We start from the raw sequence: 22,518 nt of genomic DNA, 5'->3' as shown, positions 1-22,518 counted from the left end.
AAGAAACTTTTTGTTTGTGTTTTATATAGGTTCAAAAATAATAGGATTTAAAAAGGATCCTACTCTAAAACTTGGCCCACGATGCTTTTCAGAAAAAGGTGGTAAGTAAGTTTTTAAATTAAAGCTTTTAAAAAATTTATGGGTGGTCTGTTAGTCTGTCCATAAAGTTAATTTATACATTTATCCTGTATATTATCATATTTAGACATTTATAATTATCCAATAGATTTTAAACTTTGCATGATGATTCATATAACAGCTAGGAACCGTTTAGAATGTGTAAAATAGCTTGATTTTCAAAATCAGTCAATATCAGTCTGGATACAGGATAATACAACTATCTGGCAATATAATCTTATTTTTTAAATTATGTTGTATAGTAAAATGATTTGAAAATTTTACCTATCCAAGGAAGTCATAAAAATCCAGTGTCGATTTCCACTGGCTGCTGACAGCGGCGGCTGGGAGATAATTGGCTTTTGACGCCTAAATTCATGTTTTGAATTTTCTAACATAAAATTTATATTTTCTGAAAAAAAAATTCTTCTAACTTATAAAATAAGAAAATTAAAGCAGTTTAAAATTTTAAGTAAAAAGGGCCTAAAAACAAGAATTGTTAAATAAAAAGGTAATGGAAGCAAAATTTTACCTTAAGTCAGAAATTCATATTGAAACAGGAGACATGCACAAATTTTTTTAGCTCTCTTGCTCTAATAAGAGCTATGATAAATGGTATCAATATCTGGTTAGATAGCCAGTAATCTGCTTGATACCTTAAATGCAGTATTAGAAATCAGCCGGATATCTGGTATCCAGCCAAATATGTTTCTGGTCCAAGCGTTGAACGCCCCCCCCCCCTCCGTTTTTTTCTATCTGATTTTCTGTGTGTGAAAGATAAAGAGCCCAAACTGCTTGACTTTTTAAGTATGGGTATGACACATAACTAAGAGTAAGAATTTTTTGAATATCTCCATCCTGGCGGGCACAGGATGCCAGCAAACCTGGCAGGGTCATCCAGGTAGAGAGCAAAAATATTTTTTTGGACTTAAACAAAGCATTTTACCATACAAAAATACTAAAATATCCTCTAGTAGTACATCCTCATATTAAATACAGGTGTTCAAGTCAATTTCAGGTTCCAGGTATGATCTTGCAGGTCCTGATCCTCCAGGTCTCAAGAAATCTTTAAAAGGCTCCTGTGGCCGCAATTTTTGACTTAGAGACTTCAAATTTTAAACTTAAGCTTTTCATACATGTCTACATAATGTATTAAAATTTCTTTAAGATCCGCTGCCGTTTGACTGCGGCGGCTGACAGCTGCCAAGTACAAATATAAAATTTACATAAAGATAAACATTTTCTGCACAAAAAAATTTCTTCTAGCTTCAAAAATAAAAAATTACAGCTGTTTGAAATTTTTTAGTAAAAAGGACCTAAAAACAAAGTTTGTTAAATAAAAGGGTGAAGGAAGCAAAACTTGACTTTGACTTACTTAAGGTCGAAAATTTATCATAACAGAGGGGACTAAAGTTTTTAGCCTTCTAGCTCTAATAGGAACTGATATAATAGGGGGGGGGGGGCGTTGAACGCCCCTCCACCCCCCCCCCCCCCCACTGATTAAGGTGCGGCAAGGGGCCCGACTGTTAAGGGTTAATTTACGGTAATTAACCATTAGAAATGTTGTTTTTTTAGTAGAAACATTGAATTTTAGGTGTTACTATCCATTTTCTTGTTAAATTAGACCTTAATAATTCAATTGGTACTTATTTTTTTTTTAATTTTACCTGTCATCTATGTGTTTTTTTGCATCACTACTGAAAGATTATGTAAACCTTTCTGTATGATACACTTCTTATGTTAAAACTATTTTTTAGTAATCCTTCACGAACTTATGCATTCACTTGGTTTTGTTCATGAGCAAAACAGGTAAGTTTGATCATAGTTGAATTGTTTTGCTATTTGATTTTATTAATTTTTAACAATTCACAATGATTATATTTTGATAACAATTACCAGTTCCTTTTGGCAAATTATTTTTCTTTCTTTCTTTCTCTAGTGAAATAAAAAAAATATACTTAAATCCAGTTTTGTTTGGACAAAAGATATGAAGCCTTGTGCCTATATAAAAGTGTTTTATTTTAATTGAGAGAAAAAAGAGCTTAAAGTTAAGAAAAAAAGTAAGAAAAATAATTTCACATATGCCTGTTCTCCATAAAAGCATTTTCATTTTCTCTGTTTGATCTGTATTATTTTTCAATAGAAAATATATTTCCTGTGTTGAAAATAAAAATATTTTTTTAGAATTAATAATTATTTTTTTATAAAGAATGTTTAAATAATTTTTTAGGCCTGATAGAAATAAGTATGTGGAGGTCAAGGAAGAATCAGTTTCTGGGAACACACATACAGTTAGAGAAGAAGAATTTGGAGAAATGAATCAGGAAATTATAATCTTTTATTCTTGTTATAAAATTTATGGTGATATTTTCAAATCATTTAACAATGATAATTTCTAATAGTGGTCAACATTAATTGATATAATTTTAGAAGAAAAAAATATGATGTTTCTAACATAGAGGTCTTTCTTGTTTATACCTTGGACTCTAAAGGTCATAACTTCATAAATTTAATCTTATGCTAGGATGGCAGGGTTGAGATTGGGAGGAGGGTTGATTATGAGAGGCTCAAGGGGAAGGTGAAAAAAATTTCAAAATTGAAAAAAAATATTTGTAAGAGGATATTACCTAAAATACATTTTAAATTGTATTTCTGCTTTAAGCTTTAATCTTTTTTATATTTTGCATCTTTTGTTATTGAATGATTTTCATGCATGTTACTTTTCAAAAAAAAACTTTAAATTCTGAATTTATTTTGAATACAATTCTTTATAAATCATTGAAATTTTTCTTATTTAATGCAAAATATTGATCAATATTGTTATAATGTTTTCTATACAGGGTGATTCAGAATAAACTGTGTTTTCCAATTTTCTTTTACAACAAGAAGGAATAATTATACATTCTTGTTCTCTGTAAAAACTATACATTAAACTTAGAAAAGGTGTTTTTCAATATCTTTAAAAACATTGGTGCCCTTAAATATTTCAAAAGGAGCATGTTATGTTTTAATCTAGCAGATTTTTGTGCTTTCAGGTTGTATTTACAAAAAATATTTAGTTGAAAACAACATTTTAAAACAGACAATAAAATATTCTACAAATTACACAAAAAGTTTTATTTAAAATTCCTTCATTGAAAACAAATATTGAATTTTTATATTTGCATACAATAAATTTAACTTTAAAAGTTGCTAATATTGGTTAATCCTCACCCCCCATTTAATTTCATTGACAGATTAAGATATAAACTCATAATTTATTTCTAATTTGTAATGGAATGTTTTAGATTAAAATTTTAATGGTTATAACTTTCTTATTTCTTAGATATCCAATGAAATTTTAAAATTAAAAAAATTTTTTGATTTGCCTGCGAATCATCCAGAGTAAATAGAGAATGTCAAGTAATTCTAGGGATGGATATTAATGGGTCAAGCATATATCTTTCATTTTTGATAAAGTATATAAAAGATTATAATTTGGCAGACTCCCTATGACTATTTTTCAATATTACACTATCCTGTAGAAAAAGGATGTACACCAGGTGAAGTGTGTGTCAAAGTAAGAGAACCCTACAAATCATATTTCAACAAAAGTGGTGACCTTCTGAAAGAATATCCTGTAAGTTATGGTTCATCAAATGTTCTCAATCAATTTTATTTTTATCCTTTATAAGATATGAAATATATAATATTTTACAGGATAGCCTTTCAAGTGTTGATGTGGTGGAGATTTCAAGGTAAATTTTTTATTGCTAATTATAGGTAGAATATGCAAAAACACAATGAAATCCAAGATTATTTGACGGAATCCAACAGTTCTAGTACAGAATATTAAAACCAAAATGATTTTGCGGTATTTTGGGAAGGAAAAATGAAAAAAACAGGGAATATGTGTTTTTGCTTATTAAAATGTTTTCAGGGATATTTAAGTTGTCGTATATAGTTGAAACAATTTGTTTACTGTTAAACTATTTTTAATCTATTTCTAAAAGGTATATCAAAAATATACTCTGACACCTGTAGAAACATACTGAAGAGCAAAAATGTGAATAAACAATTTTTATTAGGATTTTAAAGTTTATCTTTTACTATGGATTATGTATATTTTGCTGAATCATGATGTTTCTTTCCTTTGGGGGTAAAATTCTCAGCTTTTAAAGTGTTTTGCTTTATAAATAATGTATGCTAGTATAGAGTAAAGTTAGGTCTTTTGATTTCATCTATCAAAACTAATTAAAAATTAATTCTTTATGATATATCAATGAATTAACATAAAATGTTTCATGTCTATTATCCATGTAAAACACATAAAAGTTGGATGTAGAGGGCTAAATCTTTAAAAACAAAAATAAATGTATTATGCAATACAACAAATTTATCTTTATCACATTTACAAATATGATATGAAATAAGATTATTCAAACTTAATTTTTAAAAAGTATGTATCTTTAATGTGTTTATTTTTCATTCTTTTCATTTTAATCAAACAAAAAATATTCTAGTATTTTAGAAATAAATCACTTTGTAAAAACACTATATTTAAAATCTAAAGATTTCTAGTTTTTTCGTTGGTTAATGCTGAATCTTCATAGATTTTATGTTAATTCAAAGAAATATCCTATATCATTAACTTTTAACGAATTACTATAAATATAAAATCAAAAGAGCTATTTTTTACTTTTTTACCATCATTCTCTTTAAATCATATTGTGAAAAAAAATGCTTTGTAAGCAAGATTTTACCAAAAAGGAAAAGAAACAGCATGATTCAGCAAAATTTACTTAATCCATAGTAAATAATAAACTTTAAAATCCTAAAAAAATTATTCTCATTTTTAGCTCTGCAGTATGATTCTTAAGGTGTCAGAGTATATTTTTGATATACCAATCAAAAATAGATTAAAAACACTTTAAGGATTTATTAATGACTTAAATGAGAAGAATCGCCCCCTCTAAATCTTTGACCATGACTTGTTAGTTGTAGAGTAGCTTGGCTACTGAGGTGAAGAATGTAATCACCTTGTTGGTGCAAAATTAGTATTATTTCACAGAGGAATAATAACATATAATGAATATAGATATTATGAGAACTAACATGTTTTGGTTAGAAGCTCCTATGTCCGACTGATATTGCGCACAGGCTACAACATCAGAGACTGATATTGCGCACAGGCTACAACATCAGAGACTGATATTGTGCACAGGCTACAACATCAGAGACTGATATTGTGCACAGGCTACAACATCAGAGACTGATATTGTGCATAGGCTACAACATCAGAGACTGATATTGTGCATAGGCTACAACATCAGAGACTGATATTGTGCACAGGCTACAACATCAGAGACTGATATTGTGCATAGGCTACAACATCAGAGACTGATATTGTGCATAGGCTACAACATCAGAGACTGATATTGCGCACAGGCTACAACATCAGAGACTGATATTGTGCATAGGCTACAACATCAGAGACTGATATTGTGCATAGGCTACAACATCAGAGACTGATATTGCGCACAGGCTACAACATCAGAGACAAAACAGAACTAACTTAAGACAGGGCATCTAGCTATATTTATAGATGTTGACATGCATAGACAGCTCTCTAGCTTTCTCTGCATGAATTGTCAACATGATAAACATACCAATGATTCATGACAATAATAACATTCCATTGTTTTAATCAGGGTTTCTGATCTGGATCTGGATCCGGATCCGCAAGGATCTGCATATTTTTGGGTCCAAGGATCCGGATCCTTGGACTCAAAAAAATGCAGAAAAAATGGAAAAATCTACCTAAATTTATATAAAATCTCAGACATTCTCTTGATGAGAGCCAATCTTTAATTGAAAATTAAAAGTAATTTTGACTTCGAATTAAAGAATAAATATTTTTGAAAAATTTGGTGATTTTATTTTTATTGTCAAGGATCCGGAACCGGATCCGGATCCGCACTGACCCAATTTGGAGGATCCGGATCCGCAAAAAATCAATGCGGATCCGAAACCCTGGTTTTAATACCAATTGATGTAAGATTAGGAAGGTGTGCACAGGTTACCAATTGATAACTTTTTCATTGTGTCGGACAATATAAAACCCACTTTATTTAGATTTAAATTACACTTTTATTAGAATGTTTGTAAAGAAATATTGTACCTTTATTATTTACCAAATTGTAATTAAAAGTGGGTGAGAGATTTAAGTAACTTGGATACTAATAAAAACACCTGTTTTTAGCTTTGTTATTGTATTTGATATTATATAAAAAATATCAATATCTAAGTAACTATACATTGGTTTAAAGCAAGGATTATGTTAAATGATTCATAGACGTCCAAGAAGGGGGGGGGGTAAAGTGGCTGTAGGCACCCCCAAAAATTTTTTCATTTCCCCCCCCCCCCATTTAAAATTTACCCCTACCCTGAGGGTGCCGTAGGCAACCTCAACCAATTAGGAGGGGGTATTTACCCCCCCCGCCCCCAAACAATTTTAGAGAGGTGATTACCCCGACCGAAAATTTTACCCAAGGGGTAAGTTTTGGGGGTAATTACCCCCCCAAGCAAATTTTACCCCCAGGGTAAAAATTTTTAGGGGGGGTAAAAAAATTTGTGGCGCGCTTTGCGCGCCATTTTACCCCCCCCCAAAAAAAAAAAAGTATTACCCCCCCCTTAAAAAATGTTACCCCCCCTAACAAAAAAGCTTGGACGCCCCTGAAATAATTATACTAATTTTTGCAATTTATCAAAAAATCCTGTACATTTAGCACTCTTTTTAAGCATTTTACCATTACTATCTGTTATAAAAAATATAAATTATCCTAATGTAAAGGGTGGCTACATTTTCGACTTTGAGTTAAGTTCTTAGTGAGAGAGAAAAAAAAGGCCAGGGAAGGGGGGGTTGTGAAAAAGTGAAAGAAGGGGTAGGGGGGAAAGAGAGAAAGGGATAAAATAAGATTATTTTTGATATTATAACATCTTCAGAACACATTTTCAGAATTATTATTGGTTTCTAGCATTGTTTGGAGCATTATATGAGATTAGAGGGTTTGAGATTAAAACAACTTCAGAACACACATAAAGAATTAATATTACTCTCAGCATGGTTCTGAATATTGATGATGGTGGTTTTGATAAAAATAACACCTATAACTTTTTATTAAAGTGGAAAAAGGAGAAAATACATTGATTAAATTTTTTAATAACTTATTTTTAAAATGATAATTTAATTTATAAAATCTTTCAATATAATTTCACAAAATGGCATAAACACTTCTTTCATATAAAAGCCTCTAGGAAAATTTGCAGAAGAATTCCTTGATCCCTTATGATGTAAATTTGGGCAGCAGTGGCAGGTGCCAAAGCTGCAGATGATGATTGTCCGTAAAATTGCGGTGGATTTTAGCCAAATTTTAATATGTTATGTTTGATAACTTCAGTACCAAAATAAAAGTAAAAAATTGTGGTCATAGATACTATTTACAAATTGCTGGATGGCAAATACATACTTTTAAAATGTTTTTTCTTCAGTAGAAGACAATTACAGAGTGTTTCCTTTAATTTTTCCAACATATAAATGAAGCTGTGTTATCAGTCAAATAGACATGATTAATTAATTATTTGATTTTTATGATTTTATTATAGAGCTTACAACTGTGCCTTGACTGAAGAGATGATGGTAAGTAATTAATAGTAAACTTATTTTATTAAGTATTAAGTTGAGAAAAAGACTTGATAATATTTTTTTAAACTCAGAAAAAGTATGAAGAATATGAGAGAGTAATACTGAATGCAGGTAATACATATAAAAAGTGACGTGCCTTGTCATCTTTATTAAGAGCTTCTTATAAAAAAATTATTATATTCTATTCAACTGCATTCTAATTTATTTTTGTTTGGATTATTCTAAAGAATTCAAGGACTTTCCTTATAAAGATTGCATCTATTAACTTGATTTTTTTTAAAGCCAGAGTAAATTCATGCTTGAAGGATATAATCCTTACTGCTTTACAATCCATAGACAAAAAAAAAGAATTAAACAAAGTTTGAGGACATTTCTAGAAAAAAAGTAAACAATTTTGATTTTTATTTACTACAAAATAAGTTCAGTAACCCACCCACCTAAAATTATATTACAGGCAGTCTTCTTACTGCATCCAAAGAAGGCCTCCTAGAAATTGTCGAGTTCTATGTTAACAATGGTGAAGATGTCAATGCTTATGATAAAGAAGGTAACATTATTCTTTTCAGCTCCTTTACACAAAGTACCCTTTTGAGCACTGATAATCCCCGTCTTATTTTTATTTTTTTGTTTATTACTTTAGGTCAGATAAGCTTAGGTTATATGAGGTAATGGGTAGGCCTGCAGAGTTCCCCACCAATAAATATTTTCAATTAATCTAAAAAACAAGGAACAAATCTACTATACAAACAGTGGCAGTTGGTTTTCATGTATTTTTTCCATAGGGAATTTCCTCCATCTTAAATTTTTCTAATAGATTTATGCTACTTATTAACAATTGTAATACAAATCCAGGGTATTTAGGTTTTGAATTTTGAAATACGTTTTGATTTTTAAGTTTAGATAATTAAAGACAATTAACTATCATATTATTTCTCCAGACACAGATATAAATGGAACAATTCATGGTTCTTGAATTTACTAATTTCTGTGCTGTTTTTAGTAGCGAAGCTACTCTATAATTCACAATGTCCGTCCGTCCGTCTGTCCGTCCGTCTGTCCGTCCGTCTGTCCGTCCGTCCGTCTGTCCGTAATTAATGAATTGGGGGAAACGTGATTTTCTCGGCTCCTATGAAAGATAGAGAGCTGAAATTTTTTGACAACATTCCCATCATTAAGGAGCACAATTAACTATAAAACATCAATGGTGGTCGGACTGCTTTTTAGCAGGTTTTAGGCTATTTTTTATATTTTTCAAATTTTCCTCATATCTTTGGTGTTTATGGTCCGATTTTCGAAATTTTTTCAGTTAAAGATATCAAAATTAAATTTCCCGTCATTTGAAGAAAACAACAATGACGGTCAGACTGCCTTTTTGCAGGTTTTTGGCTATTTTTATATTTTTCACATTTCCCCCCATATCTTTGGTGTTTATGGTCCGATTTTCGAAATTTTTTCAGTTAAAGATATCATAATTAAATTTCCTGTCGTTTGAAGAAAACAACAATGACAGCCAGACTGCCTTTTTGCAGGTTTTAGGCTATTTTTTATATTTTCCAAATTTTCCTCATATCTTTGGTGTTTATGGTCCGATTTTCAAAATTTTTTCAGTTAAAGATATCAAAATTAAATTTCCTGTCGTTTGAAGAAAACAACAATGACAGTCAGACTGCCTTTTTGCAGGTTTTAGGCTATTTTTTATATTTTCCAAATTTTCCTCATATCTTTGGTGTTTATGGTCCGATTTTCAAAATTTTTTCAGTTAAAGTTATCAAAACAAATTTCCTGTCATTTGAAGAAAACAACAATGACGGTCAGACTGCCTTTTGCAGGTTCATGGCTATTTTTATATTTTTCACATTTTTACCCATATCTTTGGTGTTTATTGTCCAATTTTCATAAATTTTTCAGTTAAAGATATTAAAATTAAATTTCTGGAGTTTTAAGAAAAGAAACAATGGCGGCAAGTTTTTGGCTATTTTTATATGTTGATATATTTCCCCATATTGGTCAAATTTTAAAACTTTTTTGCATTAACAGTTTCAAAATATTTTTTCCCATTGTTATGTGCATCTAGTATGTAATTTACTTTAACCATCTTCATCATACAAAATAAAACAAGGTTTCATGTTTATTTTCTCCAATAAATCTATTATTGATTTTAATAAATAAACTTTAAATCTACTTCTACGTATTCCCATCCACAATTTTTGTGCTTCGCTACTTATGGATGTTGTCATCCTTGTTTTTTTCTAAATAACAAAGTAAAAATTCGTCATTATGTTTAAACAAAAGATTTCAAATATCAAAATTTTGATGTAATGAATAGGAAATCAGTCGGCAGTTCTTTCATTATTTTTCTATGTTAAAATCATTAACCCTTAACTGTCGGGCACCTTACTGCACCTTAATCGGTTGTGGGGAGGGGGGAAAGGAAGGTGTGTCAACGCCTCGCCCTATTATCTCAGCTCCCACATGTATATGAGCTAGAAGGCTAAAAAATTTGTTCATGTTTACTGCATGATAATGAATTTTCGATCTTAAGTAAGTCAGAGTTGGAAATTCATTATCAAACATGGGATATGCACAAAGGGGTAGTTTCACAAAATGCATTTGAACTTAATTTAGTAAACTGCATATTTTTTTCTGGTTAATTGGTTAAACTACATTTATATGGCATATATTTGAAAGAATTTCAATTTTCTACCACGTATCAAAACAATCAAACTTTTATTCTATAATGTCCAATATTTCCCTGATACATTCTTAGCAATGATAATTAAGATTTAGTATGCTAATTGTTTCTTAATTAAGTTTTATTTATTAGGGGAAACCAGTCTAATGAAGGCATCTGAAGCAGGACATCTTAATGTTGTTGAATATTTGGTTAAGAATGGGGCAGATGTAGACGCTTATGACTATGACTGTAAGTTTTGATCCATGTATAATACAAAGTAGAACGATGTCTGTGTGTCTGTCTGTTTGTTTGTTTGTAGCGAAGGATCTCGCTAACCGCTGAACTGATCGGGTTCTCCATTACAGGGTAGCTTCTCATAGGTTCCGGGAAGGTTTATAACTATTTTCTTGGGGGGTGGGACACCCCCAACCCCCCCCCAAAAAAAATTTATTTTATTTTTTAAAACTAAAATTAAAATTGTTAGGTCGTCGACTACCCCCCCCCCCAAAAAAAAAATGTCACCCCCCCCCCCCCAAAGAATTTTTTTTTTATTTTTGCTTCAAATCTAAAATTCGAAAAATTGGTTTGAACCTCTTGGGGCAACGCCCCTAGAGGCTAGGGGCGAAGCCGCTAGTTCTTTATATTGAATTTGGATATATTGTGCAAATGTGTATTTTATTCATTTATACTAGATGCTTTGAGTTTGCTTTCAAAATTCCAATATGTACAAAGTGGACCAAAAATCTGAGTTTTCTTGTTTTGGGAATCCAAAAAAAGAAGCATGAAAAAATCTTTGTTGGTCTATATTATCTGCAAAAATGTACATCAGATTCACTTTAGAAATCATTTTATGTCTCTGAAAATGGGTCTGTACTGACAGCTACATGTATGGTAGAAATGCCTGATCCTAAATCTTGATAACAATTAGTTAAACTTAACATATTGGTTGGAAAGTATAAAGTAGTAAAAAGTTAAATAAAGAACCACGTACAATGTACATCTTAGTTTTGAAAAATAAATTTTCTCTTAAAAGCATAGAATAGTTAATATTATAGGTTTTTTTATACTTATTTTTTGTGTAGATTTGATATTTCAAACCAGATTAAATAGAGGATTTGTAGTTTTTGAGATATTTGACCTATTAAGAAGCCCCTTAATAAAAAAATATAAATACCAAGAAAGCCAAAGATATTGTGTACAAAAGAACCACGTACATCTTAATTTTGGAAAATTAATTTTCTCTTAAAAGCATAGAATAGTTAATATTGTAGGTTTTTTTGTACTTATTTTTTGTGTAGATTCGATATTTCAAACCAGATTAAATAGAGGATTTGTAGTTTTTGAGATATTTGACCTATTAAGAAGCCCCTTAATAAAAAAATATAAAAACCAAGAAAGCCACTAAAAATAATCACAAGAATATAGGCTTGATGTAAAAATTATAAAGTTAATGGTATCAATTAAAGAAATAATAGTTATAATTTGGTTTACTTTACAATAAGCTTTGGCTACCTTATATTGGGTTTAAACATCCTCAATATCAGAATTACAGTAAAATATAAGTCTAATAACAGTTCATCAGTACAAAACTTTTTGAGAAAACAGCATAAGTCACCCTTTTTTTCTTGAATCTCCAATATTCCTATTGATCTCCTCTCTTTCTCCTTCTACACCATGTATGAAAAAATGGCATAGTTTGCCTATGTCTCAGTATGGAAAGGATGTTGAGGACTTTCAATGCATCATATATAGAAAAGTGGCACAAGTCAAGTCTGTATTGCATCTATGAGGCATGCAAACTCACAAAATAGGAGTTTATTTTACAATTTGAGGCTGATTGTTAGGTCTAGGTCTACCCTTAAAGGATAGAAGCTTTGCCCTTTAAATACTTGGGATAACTTTAATCTTCAACATCCTTTCCACATTTAGTCATAGGCAAGGTATGCCTTTTTTTTTGTATATGGTGTAGAAGGAGAAAGAGAGGAGATCAATAGGAATATTGGAGATTCAAGAAAAAAGGGGTGACTTATGCTGTTTTCTCAAAAAGTTTTGTACTGATGATCTGTGATTAGACTTATATTTTACTGTAATTCTGATATTGAGGATGTTTAAACCCAATATAAGGTAGCCAAAGCTTATTGTAAAGTAAACCAAATTATAACTATTATTTCTTTAATTGATACCATTAACTTTATAATTTTTACATCAAGCCTATATTCTTGTGATTATTTTTAGTGGCTTTCTTGGTTTTTATATTTTTTTATTAAGGGGCTTCTTAATAGGTCAAATATCTCAAAAACTACAAATCCTCTATTTAATCTGGTTTGAAATATCGAATCTACACAAAAAATAAGTACAAAAAAACCTACAATATTAACTATTCTATGCTTTTAAGAGAAAATTAATTTTCCAAAATTAAGATGTACGTGGTTCTTTTGTACACAATATCTTTTTTTGGCTACATGCAAAGAGCTTTTTAGGTTTTTCAGAATTTTGTTTTTCTATTTGTCTAAGGCATAGTAATTTTTAGTAAAAAAAACTCTTTTAATACTGTGTCCAATGATAAATAAAAGAAGTATCTTCTTATTTCATTTCAATATCTTTTAAAATAAGCAAGTTACCTTGGTTTGAAATTATCACTAAAAGTGCTTTTATTAAAATACTAATGTTTTATTAGTCAATCTGGTGCATATCATGACCTGTCAATCAAAATAAGAAATAGGAGGGGAAGAAAAGAGGAATGAACATGAGAATTTTTTATACTAAGAATCAAAATTCAAGCAAAAAAATGATTGTTCGTTTTTGAAAAAGGCATTTTAAATTAAATTTTAAATGTAATTTATTGTCCATTCCTAAATTTGGAAACAGCAGTTTGTTTCAGTCCACCTGGTACATATTTGGGATTTACATTCCTCTTTATTCTATGCAATAGACTAAATTTTATGTGTATATTCTATAATTTTAGATAGTTTTTACTTTTTAGGTTTTTTTTTCATTCATGATTTTTAAATGATTGTTATCATAAAGTAATTCTTCTCTTGAAACAAAAATAAATTTATTTCCTTTATTTTCAGGGAAGACAAGTTTAATGCGAGCATCTGCAAACGGCCACATTAATGTTGTGATCTATTTGGTTGACAAAGGTGCAAATGTTCAAGCATATACCAAACAGAATTGTAAGTTTTTTTTTATTATCTTATTAAATTCTTATCCTTTCTAAGTAGTATTAGAATAAATTTCATAACAAGGAATGGAAACTCAATTTTTAAATTTATAATATCTCAAATAAACAGCAAAAAAGTATCCATTTTACTTTAAAATGGACTTTACTACAAAATTTTTCCTAAGTCAAATCAAAAAAGAATTCTGTAGAGTGGTAGAGAGGAAACTACAATCTTATTTAAAGTGATTGCAAAGCTGGATAAAAGTTGATATATGTCAGAGATTAATGTTTTTTAAGAGTACGATTTTAAAAAATTAAGATTTAAATACTTCTCATTTAAAAATCAATCAATCTATAAAATAATTAATTTATTCCCTTGAAAAAATTTATGTGTTTGGTGTCTCTTTGGTAGGCGGCATCATTCGGACAAGCCTTTCATAGAGTTGCTATGCTTCGGCTTATCAAATCACAACCCAGCGCTAATCCTAGTTTATCACCATTCCACCCGGCCACTTTGGGGCCTTGCCGACACCTCACAAGCAGCGGTCAAATTGGACATCTCTGATAGTGGGAGGGGCGCGGCCCCTCTACAACCCCAAGCCCCAGTCACCTGTCTTGCCGGGAGATGTCTGCCTTCCCCTTGCTGAAGCTTACCCCACAAATATTCACCGAAACGGGGCTCCGCCCCCATCTCCCCACACCCCCTTCTACCTAACCTATTTTATCATCTATTTTTGTATATAAAGTAGTAATCCTATTGTAAATGTATTCAGTTTAAAATATATCTCTTTAGTAGCAACTACTGTTAGTTATTCATTGATAGAATCTTTAAGGCTAGGGGCTTGTTTGAATCGAACTCGCAATTGTAGGGTTAAAACGCTTCACCCTACTACAATTTGGTGTCAGCGTGTTTCAATCGAGCCCTGCTAAAACTAGCCAATTCTATCTCTGATTGGACCCTTTTGCAAGTAAGGGGACAGTCAGCCGCCAACTAAGAAGCCAACTGACCCGAGAGACGGCCTTTTTAGGTCAATTTTTCATCATTTTGAACGCATTACGTAGGCATCTGGCCTACTGCAGGCAGATTTGGCCTGCTAGAAGCGCCAGTTAACGGCATTTTCCGCACCGCTTGGGAGCTGCGCTAGATGCGCAACCACGGTGATCGGATAACTTAACCCAGAACCGAGTCTAATTTGGCATGTGTAGCTGGGACAAGCCCCAGGACACCCAGGCCAAACCTACGAGACGGACAGCTGCGTAGCTGGTCTCCCAGAGAAGGCAATGTGTGGCTGCGAAGCTCCAGCACACAAGTAAGGCCTACCAACTGCGACGGATAGCAGAATTCGAACCCAAGGCGCGGCAGGACGGGACATTCCCTGCCGCCACCTCTCTGGATTTGAACCCACAGCGCTGCAGGATGGGACATTCCCTGCTGCCACCTCTCTCGATTCGAACCCACGGCGCTGCAGGACGGGACATTCCCTGCCACCACCTCTCTCGATTCGAACCCACGGCGCTGCAGGACGGGACATTCCCTGCCGCCACCCCTCCGGATTCGAACCCACGTCGCTGCAGGACGGGACATTCCCTGCCGCCACCACTCCAGATACAAACCACCGGCGCTAGCAGGACGGGTATTCCCTGCCGCTGCTGCTTCTAACCCCAACCGTGTTGCTGGAACCAGCCCAGGACACAACCTACTGGCGCTTGCAGGACGAGCATTCCCTGCTGCCACCGCTTCCAGAATCACCTTTTAGAGCTCCAAGTGATAAATATATATAAGTGTTCCCAACTGTCAACAAAGTGATAATGTATTAATTGTTGACCTAGTGATTTAAAAAGCTCAAGTGATTCGAAGCTCAAGTGTAAACCACCCCCAGAGGTTTGCACTCACTATGGTAGGCGAGAGCACCATAGCTGCGGCCCAACCGCCGCCGAAGTTCCGCCCGACACCGGCAGAACGGGAGGCCCCCTTGTCCAATGGCCAGGACCTCCACTTCCCCTGCCATATCAGGGTGAGGTTCCCCACTCACGACCCTGCCCAGCACTTACAGGTTGATGCCATGGTTGATTTTGGCAACCGTGTACCAGGGTCTGCTGTTATTTCCGAGTCCCTCATGCACGCAATGGGCGTGCAGAGGATGTTGATTCCGGACAACACCCAAATCCTGACCGCTAATGAGGAAGGGCAGCCCTCCAGGTAATTGGGAAGTTACATGAGTTGTATATGGCAGTTAGTCATACTCTCATACTTCACCTGTACCACATGATCGTGGTACGGAATCTCTCGCATCCACTGAACTTAGGGGGGTACTTCTTGCCTGAATTCGGAACTAGGCTTTGTTTCGACATGCAAACCCCCTGTCTGTGGGTGCGTGGGGAGTTCATGCCCCTCCGCGGCGTCCCTGTGGACCAGGAGACCGCCGAGAGAGAGTTAAGCTACGAGGGGCTGCTGCCAGGCCCCCTGCCGGAGCAGCCGCGCATAGTCAAGAGAGAGACACACTGGGTGGATACCTCTCTGAACGCCCACAAGGGGACCAACATGCTAGCCATGGGAGTGCCCCAGTGCCCCTGGTGCCCCTGGAGAGCCTGCCAACAACGTTCCCCGAGATTTCCAGCCCTCCAGAGGCCATCTTTTCTGCAGATACATTTGTCAACGGCCAGCCGTGTCCACCTGGCCCCTTTTACCTGGGGCCCCCAGCGGCCAAGCCCGATAAGTTGCGGTCAGCTAAGTCCAAGACCAGGCCCGTCAAGTTGCAGCCTGATGCACTCGGAGCCGCACCCGACCCCCGTGATTCAGCCACTCCCGGCGCCGAGCCCGTCAAGTCGTGGCCGGAAGCCCCCGGAGCCGCGCTCGGTCCGCGGGATCCAGCCACCCCCGGGACCGAACCTGTCGCGTCACGGTCAGCTAAGTCCGAGACCAGGCCCGTCAAGTCGTGGCCTGATGCACTCGGAGCCGCACCCGACCCCCGTGAGCCCGAGCCCGTCAAGTCGCAGCCGGACGCCCCCGGAGCCAAGGCTGGCCCAGCGCCAGCAACCACTTACAAGCTGAATGCCGTCACTCCAGCCAATGGCCAACCACCCCAGCTTCGGACGGCCAAACGGGTAGCCTTGCCTGGGCGCAGCATCATGGCTGTACCCGTTGAACTGGTGGGGCACCGCACTAAAGACGCCATCCAGCTGTCTTTCCAGAACAGAGGTTTGGGGAGTACCTTGTCATCCCAGAAGGCCTGTATGCGCACCGGCCTGGCTCCGCCAACATGTTCCGAGTACTGGTGGTCAATGAGGGGGAGACGCCTCTCCTGCTGGACGCCGGCCTCCCCGTGGTAGGGGAGCTGGTGAAGCCTGACATCCTGGAGGTTTCCGATGAACCTCCCCCTCGCCTCCACTCCATTCAAGAACCTTCTGAACCCCCAGATATGCAGCAGCTGTGGGCAGACCTTGAGCTGGAGGAGAACGAGTTCCTGCGCAAGGACCCCCTGCTCAAGAAGGAGGTTTGGACTATGATATCAGAGTACAGAGACGTATTCTTGAACTCTACCCCAGGCTGCACCGCTGTAGTAGAGCTGCAACTCCGACTCAAGCCTGGGACCCAGCCGATCCGCCAGAGATTTTTGCGATCTTAACCCCCGGCAGGAAGCTGAATTGGAAAGCCAGTTGGATACCTGGCTAAAGGAAGGAGTGATAGAGCCCTCTGACTCGGCCTGGAGCAGCCCCCTCGTGCCCATCAAGAAGAAGGATGGAAGCACCCGTTGGGCTGTCGACTACCGGGCCCTCAACAAGTGCCTAGAGTTAGACAGCTACCCCCTGCCCAAGATCCAACAACTGGTAGAGCGAGCTGGGGGACACCGCATCTACAGTGCCTTAGACGCAGTGGCTGCGTACTATACCATCCGAGTGTCCGAGGACAGCCGGCCCTGTACGGCCTTCACCACACCTAGAGGCTTGTACCAGTGGAAAAGGATGCCCTTTGGCCTAGCCACCGCACCTTCCGTCTACTCCAGGTTCATCGCCGGGGTCCTCAACCCACTGGGCACGGCTAACCTCCAGTCCTACCTGGATGATGTCTTGTCCTTCCACAATGACACCTGGGCCCACCTGGCTAGACTCCGAGAGGTCTTGGAAGCCAACCATAGGGGAGGAATCCGCCTCAAGCCCTCCAAGACCAAGCTGTCCTGAGCCAAGGTCGATTATTTGGGCCACACCCTCAGCCGCGAAGGCATAGCCATGCAGGAGGACTACATTGACCGCATCCTAGACTGGCCAGCCCCCAGCACCCCCAAGGACCTGCTGGCGCTCCTGGGGTTCTTTGGGTACTACCGGCTGTTCATCCCGGAGTACGCCGACCTCACCTACGAGATGAATCAGCAGAAGACGGCCAAGGCATTGACGTAACCGGCTGAGATGGATGCCCAGCTGGTACAGCTCAAGGACAAGTTCCGCCAAGCCATGATCCGAGCGCCACCCAGGTTTGACCTACCAGCCATGTTCCAGCTCACCACTGACTACAGCAGCCGGGCCATCTATGCCATTCTCAGCCAGTGCCAGGACGGCAAGGAGAGGCTCATTGCCGCCGTGGGGCACAAGACTACTGACCCCGAGACCCGTTACCCGTCCTGGAAGGGAGAGATGGCCGCCATCATGTATGGGATCCGGAAATTCCACGGGATCCTGTCCTACTGCAGCTTCCAGATCAACACCGATTCCTCTGCCTTGCTACAAATGAAGTCACTCAACACATCCACAGGGATGGTAGCCCGCTGTCAGGAGGAACTGGCGGCCCTGGACTTCACCGTCTGCCATCGTCCCGGCGCCCAGAACACCAATGCTGACGCCCTCAGCCGCCGGGAGGATGACAACATGCCTGCTCCGTCCGCCAAAGAATTAGCAGAGCAGGCTGAGTATCTCCACCACCTCTGCCATCTAGGGGAGCCCGCACCTGGCAGACCCTCAACAGTACGCCTGGACCCGGAACGAGTCCTGGAAGCCCAGACCCAAGATCCTCTCCTGCTCCGTGTCCGCCAGTGGGTGGCTGACGGAAAGCCCCAAACCAAGGCTGAACTCCGGGGCAAGTCTCGAGATGAACAACAGTACGCCAGCTGGTTTGCAGCACTCGGACTCAATGAGCACGGCTGCCTTACCATCACTCGCCAAGACCCTGACAGGGGAGAGGACTCGTTACCTGCTGCCCCCGGCCCTCCAGCAGGACGCGTACTTCCTGGCCCATGGAGCCCCCATGGCTGGACACCATGGGATGGAAACCACTGTAGCTCGTGTTGCCATGCACTTCTGGTGGCCTACAAAGACCTGCAAGACCACAGGCGTGACCCCCTTCCTGGCCTACTTTGGGAGAGAGGCCAAGATTCCAGTGGACCTTGTGCTCTGGCTGCCTGACACCGAGTATGCGTCGGTCCCAGCCAATGTCCAGGCCATCCTGCAGCAATACCAAGCCCTGTTTGACGCAATCCAGCAGCGGGAGGATGGGACCATCCGAAGGAGCGGGGCGGCCGACGAGGGAACGGCCAAGTACGAGGTTGGAGACCTGGTCTGGTATCTGGCCCCCCGCCTGGTGCCGGGGAAAGCAGCCAAGATTACCAAGAGGTGGACTGGCCCCTAGAAGATAGTGCGCAAGGCAACGGACGTCCACTACGTCATCAGCCCAGCCTCTCCAACAGCCAAGATCTCGGAAATCACCGCGCATATTGCTCAGCTGCGCAAATACACTGGAGATGTCACCGCCCAGCAGATTCCAATGGACATTCAGGACGACTTGGACAGCGACGAAGACGCCACCGAGCTGCCGGTCGGAGCCGCGGATGTGCCACCCAGTGGACCAGGACAGCTTCCCGTGTACCAGCCAGCTGCCACTGCCACAGACGCATCGCTGCCCAGCCACCAGGATTGTGACCCTGTGGAAGAGAACCTGCCAAACCAGCCCAGCGAGCAACGGCCAGCGCCGCCGGTCCTAGAACCACCCACTGATGCAGTATGGAATCCAAACGCAGACATGGAGCCCCTACCTGCCAGCAGCGAGCCCCCAGGACGAGAAGTTGCCACCGAGATGGAAGTAGTGGCCCCGAGGACGAAGCAGAAGCGATGTGCCCCCTCCAGATGACAACCATCCCCATCCGGGTAGGAGCCAAGAGGCCGAGCAACCTGGACAAGGCAGGCGCCCCCATGGAGTTCTACGTGCCTACTACCATCGTTGTCCCTCCTCTAGGAGCCTCCTCTAGAGCCTGGGTCTCCGTGTCCAGCTGCCAACCGAGACAGAGATAGTTCTCCAGACAAGGCCTAACTTCCAGCGCCGAGGCCTGACCGTCGCCAACCCTCAGCTGGGAGCCAACCGGGAGTTGACCATGCTGATATCTAACCACAGTCAGACTGAGCAACGAGTTTCCCAAGGGGCCTGTGTAGCCCAAGCTGTCCTACACCGTGCTGTGCCCCAGGGAGAGTCTGCCGCCCCCCATGGTTCAAGGCCTGATGTCCCGGTGGTCCCGCAGCCCTTGAAGGGGAGGTTGTGGTAGGCGGCATCATACGGACAAGCCTTTCATAGAGTTGCTATGCTTCGGCTTATCAAATCACAACCCAGCGCTAATCCTAGTTTATCACCATTCCACCCGGCCCCTTTGGGGCCTTGCCGACACCTCACAAGCAGTGGTCAAATTGGACATCTCTGATAGTGGGAGGGGCGCGGCCCCTCTACAACCCCAAGCCCCAGTCACCTGTCTTGCCGGGAGATGTCTGCCTTCCCCTTGCTGAAGCTTACCCCACAAATATTCACCGAAACGGGGCTCCGCCCCCATCTCCCCACACCCCCTTCTACCTAACCTATTTTGTCATCTATTTTTGTATATAAAGTAGTAATCCTATTGTAAATGTATTCAGTTTAAAATATATCTCTTTAGTAGCAACTACTGTTAGTTATTCATTGATAGAATCTTTAAGGCTAGGGGCTTGTTTGAATCGAACTCGCGATTGTAGGGTTAAAATGCTACACCCTACCACATCTCATTATACATATCTTCAAACCTATCAAAATCTACAAATAACAATCTTTTTATTGAAGTTTACTTGCAAATTTGGAGTAAAATAAATGCTTTTGTTACATACATATTAAACTAACCAAAAAAGTTTGTAATTTCTTTCTACGGGGAGATTATACAATTTTTATCGATAATCAAAAAGATATTACCAAATATAGGTATAAGGTCAGCTGATTTTTAGTTTGCGATTGTGACATAGCACCCTCATTCTATCTAAATATTTACTACTTGCTAAAAAAGCTTCAAACTTCCAAAAAAATCTAAATTTGAAAAATTAAAATTTTTAATGTATAAGTTGTTTTAGAGGGTGGTGGTATTCTCCTCCAAAATAGTTATAAACCTTCCAAGAACCTTCCAAGCTACCCTGTAAAGGAGAACCATACTGGTTCAGCTGTTAGCAAGATTTTTAGTACAGACTAACTTACAGACATCCTGTTACTTTATTATAACAATTTATATGTAGGATATGTGTATTACTTGAATATAATTTATTAACTTAAACAGAAAGAAGGGTAATTATAGTAGATATTCAACATAGTCAAACTTGAAAACATGAATTAATAAAAAGTTTTGGGTCATGTAAAGGAAGCAAGGTTGGGGGTTTTGGCGTATTTACACAGTAGCTTAAAAGGTTATTTTAGGTAAATAATAATGATTGCCCTGCAGTGTTAGAGCCCCCCCCCCCCTGCAGGATCTAGAAATTCCACAAAACCCAAAACTTTGTTTCCTTTCCATGAACCAAAGGTTTTATTATAAAGCATTTTTTGAGTATAACCTCTCTTTATCTACCTATCTAACTTTCTTTTAATCTCATTTTGAGAACCAAAATGTTTTTGTGTTTACTGATTATTTCTTAATTTTGTTCTATATACAAATAAGTGCTTCTATAATTTAAGTATTTTAATGTATTATGACGACAAAGACAATTGATTAAGGTACATTTTTTTCCAAACCCCCACAACCCACACATTTTTGGTTGAAATAGATTTGCTTTTTGAAAAAATTGTAAATCAATAAATCAAATTAAAATCCATGTCCAACAGATGAGTGTGTGTACATATGTGTGTGTGTGAGTTTTGACTACCTAGGTAAGTTAGTGTGTGTGTGTGTGACTATGTAAGTAAGTTAGTGTGTGGGTGTGCATAATGGCAGATATTTAGCAAAATTTGACATATTTGCGATGATTTGTAATTATAATTTGCAATTTTTCATATGTTAGTGTACCTGCATAGATATATCAATATTTGATAACTTATTTTACGAAATTAATGCATGTTTTATATTTAATTTTAAACCAAGTTTGAAAATTTATTTCAAAACAGATGTAGTACAACAATATTTGTAAAGTATATATTTCGTTATTTTTATGTGTAAGCAAAGAAAAAGGGTGATTTTTCCTTAGTCTTATAAGTGCACAGATTGTTGTGGTATTTTCATGAGAAATGGATCTCGGCATCCTTAATTAATTAATATCTAACTCAATGGAAGTTTTAAGGCATTATTCTATGAAAATTACTAAAAACTTAACAAAAGCTAATGAAAAATTTATTCTGAAAAATTAGATTCATGATCTCTTTAACACTAGTTTTAGTATGTAGCAAAGTTACCCTACAACTCATTTTGTCCATAAGTTCATCCGTATTTACTCAATGGTCTTAAATAAATACCTCTGAATTTTTTTCTCGTCAACATTCCCATTATTACTCAGAATATTTGAATTTATAACATCCACAGCAGTCCAACTGCTTTGAAGCATCTTTTAACCCTTGCAGATCAGGCCCCAATACAAACCTCAATAGATTGGGGGGGGTGGGGGGGGGAATTATGTCCTCACCTC

At 38.0% G+C, this 22,518-nt stretch overlaps 1 protein-coding gene across 1 annotated transcript in view; it reads left to right on the top strand.

Moving 5' to 3' along the window:
* LOC145332733 (uncharacterized) overlaps positions 1-22,518 on the top strand; it is a 79,342-nt gene that overhangs the window by 5,395 nt on the left and 51,429 nt on the right. Inside the window, exons 8-17 of the mRNA XM_080177777.1 lie at positions 30-101; positions 1,875-1,926; positions 2,348-2,441; positions 3,602-3,736; positions 3,817-3,854; positions 7,762-7,795; positions 7,873-7,912; positions 8,256-8,348; positions 10,626-10,724; positions 13,550-13,651. Coding sequence (XP_080033903.1) covers positions 30-101; positions 1,875-1,926; positions 2,348-2,441; positions 3,602-3,736; positions 3,817-3,854; positions 7,762-7,795; positions 7,873-7,912; positions 8,256-8,348; positions 10,626-10,724; positions 13,550-13,651 — 759 coding nt within the window. The remainder of the gene's footprint in view (positions 1-29; positions 102-1,874; positions 1,927-2,347; positions 2,442-3,601; positions 3,737-3,816; positions 3,855-7,761; positions 7,796-7,872; positions 7,913-8,255; positions 8,349-10,625; positions 10,725-13,549; positions 13,652-22,518) is intronic.

This window comes from Acartia tonsa, chromosome 11 (genome assembly GCF_053477335.1).
Source record: "Acartia tonsa isolate MP-2025a chromosome 11, ASM5347733v1, whole genome shotgun sequence".
Classification (NCBI taxonomy): Eukaryota; Metazoa; Arthropoda; class Copepoda; order Calanoida; family Acartiidae; genus Acartia; species Acartia tonsa.
This window is presented reverse-complemented; position numbering and strand designations above follow the sequence as displayed.